The 10,157-nt window shown below is 43.4% G+C and overlaps 1 protein-coding gene across 1 annotated transcript in view; it reads right to left on the bottom strand.

Moving 5' to 3' along the window:
• Nucleotides 1–5,119: 5,119 nt before the first annotated feature.
• The window catches only part of LOC111974661 (glutamate receptor ionotropic, delta-2-like), a 741,584-nt gene continuing 736,546 nt past the window's right edge, over nt 5,120–10,157 (bottom strand). Inside the window, 1 exon segment of the mRNA XM_024002565.2 lies at nt 5,120–5,657. Coding sequence (XP_023858333.1) covers nt 5,229–5,657 — 429 coding nt within the window. The 3' untranslated portion in view covers nt 5,120–5,228.

The following is a 10,157-nucleotide window of genomic DNA, read 5'->3' on the forward strand; positions in this document are numbered from 1 at the left end:
TGGTACCATAGTGCGTGTACCGATGTGCGTGGTACTATGTTTGCGTGGTACCGATGGCTGGGTACTGATGGCGTACCGATGTGCTAGTACCGATTCTGGACCGATGGCGTGGTACCGATGTACTGTCTATGTGCTGTACTATGTGCGTGCTACCAATGTGCGTGTACCGATGTGCTTGGTACCGATTTGCTGGTACCAAGGCGTCACCAATGCGTGTACGATGTGCGTTACCATGTCGTCGGTACCAATGTCTGGGTACCATGTGCGTCTACCAGTGCTTGGTACCAGTGCGTGTACTGATGTTCCTGTACCAATGTGCGTGTACCGATGTGCTGACCAATTGGCTTATACATCTGTACCTTATGTCGTGTACCAGTGCTCGTACCGATCTGCGTGTACAATGTGCGTCAGTACATTGTACGTATGCGTACCGTATCTCTCCTAACCCAGAAAACGGACTCCAGCTGTTCCCATAGCAGGATTCTTCTTTTGATATATCATGAAAAAAGAGAAACTCCACGGAATGAAGATGAATCATAGAACACTTCTACATAATGGGATGCTACCACATCATCGGTAATAAAAATGTTATTGATAAGTGAGAGGTTAGGGGGATGATATGATGCGTCTGTAACTTTCTCACTTATCATTTCATAATCTAAACACAATTCAAAACATACAGCAAATGCATTTCCAACAAGTTTTTGTAATTTACCAAAATTGATTAATCATGTACTAGAATATTGATACCAAAATACTAAAACTATTTGACAACTTTAAGTACACATATTAGTGAATTTTTCCCAATACTTTTTTGTCCCCTAAAATGGGGCGACGACTATGTACAAGCACTGTAAGGTCTAAATGTTCCGACCTCTATATGGATGAAAATACCTCCAAATGAAATCTACATCTCCCGAGTACAGACACAACAAACAACAAATATGTTTCACTAACTTTTAGAGCTCACGGTATTTGTTAAAAAATTTCTATCCACTTTTTATGGTTTATTTCAGAAAGCCAAGATAATCTCTTAAATTTTTTGTTTGCAAAATCTATATATCAGCCTCACTCTCAGAGAACTTCCTAGTTAAACACAGTCCATGTACGCATAAACTACATTTCTAATCCACATAACTGTACAATTATACATCAATATTAAAAATAACTACAAAAATAAATAATTCAATACAGTAATACTCAATATGTATTGTAAATGTTGACATTTGACATTTACCATTTAGTGAATGCTTTATTCCCCCAGATACGCTTAATATATCAGTGGGAGAACAAGTATTGTATACACTGCCGAGTGCAGGGTCCTAACTTACCAAACATGTAGAGGTTCTGTCATTTTATCATAGTTACACTTCAAACTGGAGAGACGGAATCTTAAAAACAAAAATCCAGAAAATCACATTGTATGTTTTTAAGTAATTAATTGCTTTATTGCATGACATAAGTATATCACCTACCCAACCAGTAAAATCCGCCCTCACAGACCTGTTAGTTTTTTCTTAAGAACCCTCCTGTTCTCACTCATTACCTGTATCTAACTGCACCTTGTTGACAACTCAAACCTTGCTTATAAAAGACACTGCCACACACTCAATCAAACCAGACTCCAAACCTCTCCACATATGCCAAGACCCAGAGAGCTGTGTAAGACAATCAGGTAAATTTAAACCTGTAACAGCTGGATGGGCACAGACAATAGCCAAGACACTTGTGAGAAGGCAACAACTTTGCCACAATTATAAAAATGGAAGAGTTCAAGATGCAGTCCAATCACCCTCCGTCTGGGCCTCGCTGCAAGACTCACCTCGTGGGCAGCAATATCAATGAGAAATGTGAGATCAGCCCAGAACTACACGCAGGACCTGGCAATGACCTGAAGAGAGCTTTGACCACAGTTCAAAGAAAACCATTAGTAACACACTACGCCGTCATGGAATTAAAATCCTGGCAGCCACGGCAAGTTCCCCCTGCTCAAGCCCAGCGCATTCCAGGGCCGTCTAAGTGCCAATGACCATCTTGATGATCCAGGAGGATGAACATGGAGAAGTCATGTGGTCTTATGAGACAAAAATAAGCTTTTTCTCTAACTCCACTCGCCGTTGTTTGGAGGAATAGAAGAGGTTACAACCCCAAGACACCATCCACCTGAAGCATGGAGGTGAAACATCTTCTTTGGGATGCTTTTCTTCAAAAGGGGGACAGGATCGACCTGCACCTATTGAGGTGGAGATGGAGGCCATGTATCCGAGATCTGAACCACACAACCTCCTTCCCTCAGTAAGAGCATGAAGATGGGTCGTGCTGGGTCTCCATGCATTGAACAACGACCCGAAACACACAGCCAGGGCAACTTAAGAGCTCCGTAAGAACATCTCAAGTACCTGGATGCCTCCAGTCTCCAGACCTAACCAATAAAAATCTTGGAGGTATCCAAAGTCCGTATTGCCCAGCACAGCCCCAAACCTAAGATCTGGAGAAGTCTGTATGGAGGAGGGCCAAATAATCCCTGCTGCAGGGGCAAAACCTGGTCAAGAACCTACAGAAACGTATATCTCTGTAATGCAAAACTAGGTTTCTTAGCCAATATTCAGTTTCTGCTTTTCTGATGTATCAAAACTTATTGTCATCAATAAAATCAAATTAATTCACTTAAAACATCATACAATGTGATTGTTTTAGATTCCTCTCTCACAGTTAAGTGACTATTATAATAATTACAGACCTCACTGCTTGTAATTAAGGAAAACCGGCAAAAATGTCAGTGTATCAAATACTTGTTCCCCACTATAACTTTTTAAAATTATTAACATCTAAAATCTTATTGAATTAAAAGTTAAGAACAGCTAATATTTACAACACACATGAAGGTAAGCCCCATAAGCTAATCATTTCTGATGAAAAAACACAAATCGTGAAAATTTGGATGTATGTTTAATTAAATCTTAAATGAAAAAGTGAAACATTATTCCGTAGCAAGCCACACATTCACAGCAATAGTACTACAAAACCCATACCAACTGTAGAAAAAACAAGTTATTAGACAAAATTTATACACAGAAGCTTTGCCACTTTGAACAATGCCTCAGTGTTCCGTTTGAACTAATATGCAACCACTTACAAACAACATTAAAGCCCTATATAAATACTGACACTATAATCAGTAACATTATCAAGATAATCCTTGTACCTCCTATTATGAAAAAAACATGTTACGGGCATAGCAAGTTGTGCATCTTGCTTCTTGTTTAAGATCTTCGCTTCCTCTGTGTTATTACAGCAATCTACCAAATGACGTCACTCAAATCATGACAAGGATGGGAACTTCTTGTGTGTTGCTCTCGATAGCGGTGCGGTACGCAATCGCCTTAGGGGACTGCTAACTCAAGGCTCATATGCATATATTTATTTTATTTAAATACACAAATAGAATTCGTCATTACATCTTAAATATACACATTCTCATAATGTCCTCTGTCATTTCAACTAATAATAACTTCTTTAAAATAACGGTCTGGGTCCTATTGTATCGATTAGCCGTACTGCAGCTTAAGAAAAAACATCTAGAAGGCTTGCATCAAACACTACTTCTGTTCGTCTATGCACAAGCACTTTGCGGCTCTTATTCTTCGCGTGTTCTTAGGGTCAGATAACAAAACTAAAGCTCATTCTAAACAACTAACATTATTAAATATTAAACAGCGAGTAAACGGTTTGTTCCTCTTTCCCTTCAATTATTATTTTTTCGCCCCCCCCCCAAACCTCACCTTATGTGTCTCGTATCATCACAAAATTGGCACTTAAATAACTATAGATAAAACAGTAGTATACTCTAACATTAGAAAAAAAAAGAAAGATCTTCAAATTCAAGGTCCATACAGTTCCAATGGCTGCCATCAGCTCTACAGTTCCAATGGCTGCCATCAGCTCTACAGTTCCAATGGCTGCCATCAGCTCTACAGTTCCAATGGCAAAAAATCCTATTGAAACAGGAGACTGGCGAGGAGAAGCCAGCCTGTACTGATAAGGCTTGTGCTGAGGATGTTATCGGAAAGGGCTTCTCCTCAATCTGAGCCCAACTGTTTTCCCTTACAACAGTCAATTAGAGGACTGGAGAATGACACGATCGCACAGAAATGTGACTTTTTTCGGACTGAGCCCTGGCAGAACTACAAATAAGGTGGAAAACAACTTGAATATGATTTATGACGCAAACCAGAGTAAGACTATAGCACTCATTTAGCGGTTTTCAGAATTGGCTGAGAAAACAAGTAGACCGTTCAGAACAATGTTTTTTTTTTTTTTAACTTTCTGACCAAACACATTCCACGCATTAAAATGTATTTTCAAAACAAATTCAATAAAATACATATAATAGCTTTTGCTGCTTTTAAAGTCATTTTTCTGTTGTCTTTTATCTCAGTTATTTCCAGTCCTTTTTGTGCCTCTATGCGTCTCTCAAGAAATGTCCGTTTAGAGGTTGAGGCTCTCACCTTGAAATAGACAGCACAGTACAGGTGAGAAAGAATTTCCAAACGACATACAATCAAACACAGGTCTGTGGGCACTGGTGCAGTGAGTGCAGTGGAATTGATAGAGTCTTACATGCACCAAAATGGCAGAGCTTTTCCAGGGCTCAGATGGTGAGGTCTCAGTATGCAGGGTAGCTGAGCCAATGGTCACCCATTTTGGGGCAGATTTCAGATTTGGAGCACAGGCATTGATGAGCAACACCAAAGAACTGAATGGGATGAAGTCCCGTAAGGTGAAAGGCAAAGACAAGAATATCCACCAAATGAGCATTGGGTAATTGCCGATTTGTGGGTCTCAAGAACAGACAGACAAGTGTTTTCTGTTATTAAAAAAAACATACTCTCCTTGTTGTGTCCATAGGAGTCATATGCTTCTTCAGAAAAGCAGTCCATAAATGACATGGAACGAAAAAGAGATAACAGATCCCTGTCACACACCCCAAAATCCCCTGAAAACCACGAGAACGGTGACAAAAAAGAAAACATTCAAGTCCCCACCTCCTCTCACCAACAGGTTTCAGCAGGACGACCAAACCCACCCACCCACCCCCACTCCACTGAACAAAAGCAAAGCCCCCCCCCCACAAAAAAAAACAGAACTGAAAAAATTCCTATGTACATAGAGCTTTGTGAGTGTATTTGTTTACATCTCTCTCACTATGTGGCCTACTCCTCCTCGCCTCATATGGACGTACCCCGATCGGGGTCGTTGCCGTAGCTAAAGTTGGGCTGGGGAGTGGGCTGGTAGGGTATGGAGGACATTGTCTTGATGGGACTGCGGAAGAAGCCACCGTTGGGGGCTCTCTGCCTGAAGGTTCCCCCAGTCCGGTGGTCCTGCACGGGACCGAAGGCGAAGCCCTGTTGGGCCTTGGTGGACAGGCTGCGGCTGAGGGTCTGGATCTGCTCGGGGATGAAGGTGGTGGTGGTGATGTGCGTGTTGCGGAAGTCACTGATCTGTTCCAGGGCCTGCCGGGCAGCCGGCATAGAGTCCATGTCCAGGGGCGTCAGGTCAATAGAGGAGGTGGAGAACTGCTTGTGGGGGCTGTCGTCCTCTGTGCACAGGCTGTTAACCCGGCGGTGAAGGTGCTCCAGGTCGATCTCCTTATCATCCTGCAGGGGGGGACAGGGTGCGCAGGAAAGGGGGCGAGGGGAGAGAGAGAGGTGGCGGAGGACAGGGTCAAAGGAGAGTGAGGATAAAAGGGGGAGAAGGAAGAGGGAGAGGAAAAGGAGTGAAGGTTGTTAAGGGAGAAAAGTAGGAAAGGAGAAAGGGGAGGACAGAGCGGAGTGACGGAACGGTGAGGGAAAAGTGCATGAGTATGGTTGTCGATTGAGGAGTAGTGAGGACATCCATTGAGGGAGATCAGGGGGGAAAAGTCAGAGGAGAGAAGGAGGAAACGAGGATTGATGAGCGAGGAGGAGAAGAGACCAATAGAGATTGGTGAACACAGAGGAAAATAGACAAAGATGGAGTGACAGTGAGATGAAGTAAGAGTGAGATGGGATTGAAGTGATGGGCCGAAAGGGATAGGTGGGGTAGGTGGGCCGAAAGGGATAGGTGGGGTAAGGTAAGGAGGTAAGGTAAGGAGAGGTAGGTAGGTACAGAGAAGTCTGAGCTGCAGTAAGGAGAACACACAAACAGACATATATCTACAGGGTCTACAGCTCCTCTGGAATCCAAACACACACACCGCTAAAGGCAACGTGCTGTTAGATTTGAGCATGCCATGCCGAACAACCAATCAAGCATTAATATGGTCTTATTAATTACTGACCGCTCCTTTTGGAGCAAGTCGGCGAGAAAATAGATTACAAATGCGACACAACGGTCAGATTAGGATTCAGTAATTTTTTTTGCCACGTTGTTGCGTAGGCATTAAAAATGTGTGCAGATGCTTACATCTACACACTAGTTAAAGTGCAAGGTAGCTACATGTATTTAATGATTGGTTTTGTGAATACAGTTAGAGGGGAAAGGGGTTTTACCCATCTTTCCCATATGTTCATCTTGAACAAAAACTAGATTTGTAAAAAAAAAAAAGTGTGATACAGACATATAAATAGCACTACTACATCCACATAAAATGATTGGTTCACATCTTTGTGATGGTCACACTCAGAGAGGGGGTTTCATGCTTGTGCTGAGAGGAAAGATGCAAGATGATTGTGTCCCTTGTGGGGGAACAGGGAGTGGGGTACCGTTGGCTGGAGGTGGAGGGAACACATAGCGCTTACTCCATTTTGGGAGAGGGCATCCCCGGTGGTGGGTACAGACACAGAGTCACTGACAGAGCTACTGACCATGTGGAGTGGAGGGGGGTCTTGCCCCGGTTACCCTCTCCGTCTCAGAGGGGGAGGGGGCAGGAGGGGGTACTGTTTGTGGTGATCTGGTCATGCCACACACCCAGCAGTGGGGGATTGAGGAAGGAGGGGTGGTTGAAAGTAAAGGAACGAGGAAGGAGGTGGCGAGAGAAAAACAGTGAGTGACAGAGGGCCAGTCAGTTGACTGCTAGAGCCAGGTTACCTTATGGGTAACTACCGTACGACGAGAGGACCGGCCTGTTGGATCAACTGAAGAGTGTCATGTGTAGCAGGACTTTGCTAACACACAAAGCAAAATATAAGACAGAGTTAATAAGTGTTCTAAGCGAATGGCCTCTGTTTCAATCAGATGTGTAGGCTTCCATTTTGGGGGGGAATTCATTCACGTTAGAGTGGCTCACTTTCATTCATATGAATTGAAATGTACAGATCCGCACTGCAGACCTTAGCTAAACATGCATTTCTAATAACATGCACCTGTTAACCCATTACATGACTGCACACTAAACCGTATTATGCTTGGTCGGCGAGAGCATGCTGCAAGCCCTCTAGTGGAGGAAAGGCATCATAGCTCACATATTGGCAGGCAGTGCCAGTGACTAGAAATGTCATCAATGCAATAGTTCTGTTGTTGTCAGCAGAAAAGCAATAAATATGACAATCGGGGTTGTATTCCCACAACCGAATGGTTTGAGTTCGCTCTAACAAGAATCTCACAGCATCCGCTCCTATTTAAAGCTTCTGTCATAGGTATACCCTGGAGGTGGGAGGAGAGGCAGCGAAAGAGGTCATTCTTATTTTAGGGACGAGTTGGGAGGGCTCGTCGTTGGGTTCGACCCTGTGCTGGACGATCAAGGCACATGGGAGGTCACAGCATGCGGGTGACTGGGGATAATGGGGGGAGGAGGCAGTCCTGAGAGTGGTGAGGGGGATGTCGTTGGGGGTGTCATGTTGGTGGGGGCATGGTTCAGGTTGCCTGGCGGAAGTGCCATCGGCCTGTGTCTGTGTGTGTGTGTGTTTGTGCGTAGGTCAGAGAGAGAGGGACAGACAAGACAGACAGACAGACGGACAGACATACAGAGGATGAGAGCGGGCAGATGGGAGGGTGAAGGGGGGATTGTTTTGGAGGCCAGGATGAGTAGAAAAAACAGCACAGTCAGCACACACACACACACACTCAGTGGGGTTTTGTATGTTCGAGGAGGAGCCTTCGAAGATATACCTGGAAGGGTGAGATGTAAAAATGGCATTTTGTATTGCTCTCCCTCGCCCGCTTTACCCTCAACACAGTGTACTTATCTACAAAACAAAACAACAAGGGAATGAAAGCTTTCAGCCATCAGGGACAGTAAATCAAACATGATCAAACATCTTGTGCTCAGCATCGTCAACAAAGTGGCCGTCCATTGTGTGTAGTGTCCCCCTATAGCCACACTCCCGTAAAAGCCAGACATAGCCACCACCCACCACCCAAATGTCCCCAAGTGACATCAACATCTGTGGTACATTAATACTGTTGTGTCTATGAGCAAGGGACCTATCCCAACATTGACGTGAAAAATCATACAGTGCATTCGGAAAGTATTCAGACCCCTTGATTTTTGCCACATGTTGTTAAGTTACAGCTTTATTCTAAAATGTAKGAATTTTTCTTCATCAATCTACACACAATACCCAATAATGGCAAAGCAAAAACAAATTGCAAATTTGTGCAAATGTATACAATAAGAAATATCACTTTACATAAGTATTCAGAGTCTTTAATCAGTACTTTGTTGAAGCACCTTTGGSAGCAATTAAAGATTTGARTCTTCTTGGKTATGACGCTACAAGCTTGGCACACCTGTATTTGGGGAGTTTCTCCCATTAGTCTCTGCAGATCCTCTCAAGCTCTGTCAGGTTGGATGGGGAGCATCGCAGCACAGCTATTTTCAGGTCTCTCCAGAGATGTTCGATTGGGTTCAAGTCTGGGCTCTGGCTGGGCCACTCAAGGACATTCAAAGACTTGTCCCGAAGCCACTCCTGTGTTTTCTTGGCTGTGTGATTAGGGTCGTTGTCCTGTTGGAAGGTGAACCTTTGCCCTAGTCTGAGGTCCTGAGTGCTCTGGAGCAGGTTTCATTAAGGATCTCTCTGTACTTTGCTCCATTTATCTTTCCCTCAATCCTGACTAGTGTCCCAGTCCCTGCAGCTGAAAAACATCCCCACAGCATGATGCTGCCACCACCTTGCTTCACTGTAGGGATGGTGCCAGGTTTCCTCCAGACATGACGCTTGGCATTCAGGCCAAATAATTAGATCTTGGTTTCATTAGACCAGAGAATCTTGTTTCTCATGGTCTGAGAGGCTTTAGGTGCCTTTTGACAAATTCTAAGCAGGCTGTCATGTGCCTTTTACTGAGGAGTGGCTTCCATCTGGCCGCTCTACCATAAAAGCCTGATTGGTGGAGTGCTGCAGAGATGGTTGTCCTTCTGGTTCTCCCATCTCCACAGAGGAACTCTGGAGCTCTTTCAGAGTGACCATCGGGTTCTTGGTCACCTCCCTGACCAAGGCCCTGCTCAGTTCATAAAACATTTACCATCCTTCATTATTACAACCATACCAATCCTCAATTATACACCATACCATCTCTCTATAAACCATACCATCCTCCTCATAACCCCATACCATACCATGCATTATACAACCATACCATCTCCATTATACAACATTATAAGCCTCATTATTAAAACCATACCATCCTCATTATAAAACCATACCATCCTGATTATTACAACCATACCTCCTCATTATATCAACCATACCATCCTCATTATACAACCATACCATCCTCATTATAAAACCATACCATCCTCCTCATAAACCATACCATCCTGATTATACAACCATATCAACCTCATTATAAAACCATACCATCCTCATTATAAAACCATACCATCCTCATTATTCAACCATACCATCCTCATTATCAAAACCATACCATCCTCATTATAAACCATACCATCCTCCATTTAAACCATACCATCCTCATTATAACAACCATACCATCCTCATTATACAACAGACCATCCTCATTATAACAACCATACCAACCTCCATATAAAAACCATACCATCCTCATTATACAACCATACCCTATCCTCGATTTATACAACCATACCATCCCCTCCCCTTATAACCAAGCCTCCCTGATTATTACCCAACCCATACAATCTCATTATACAACATACCCTTCTGATTAAACAACCTACATCCTTTAAAACATACTTGATTATACAACATTACTCTGTTATT

This window comes from Salvelinus sp. IW2-2015, linkage group LG15 (assembly GCF_002910315.2).
Source record: "Salvelinus sp. IW2-2015 linkage group LG15, ASM291031v2, whole genome shotgun sequence".
NCBI classification, from domain to species: Eukaryota; Metazoa; Chordata; class Actinopteri; order Salmoniformes; family Salmonidae; genus Salvelinus; species Salvelinus sp. IW2-2015.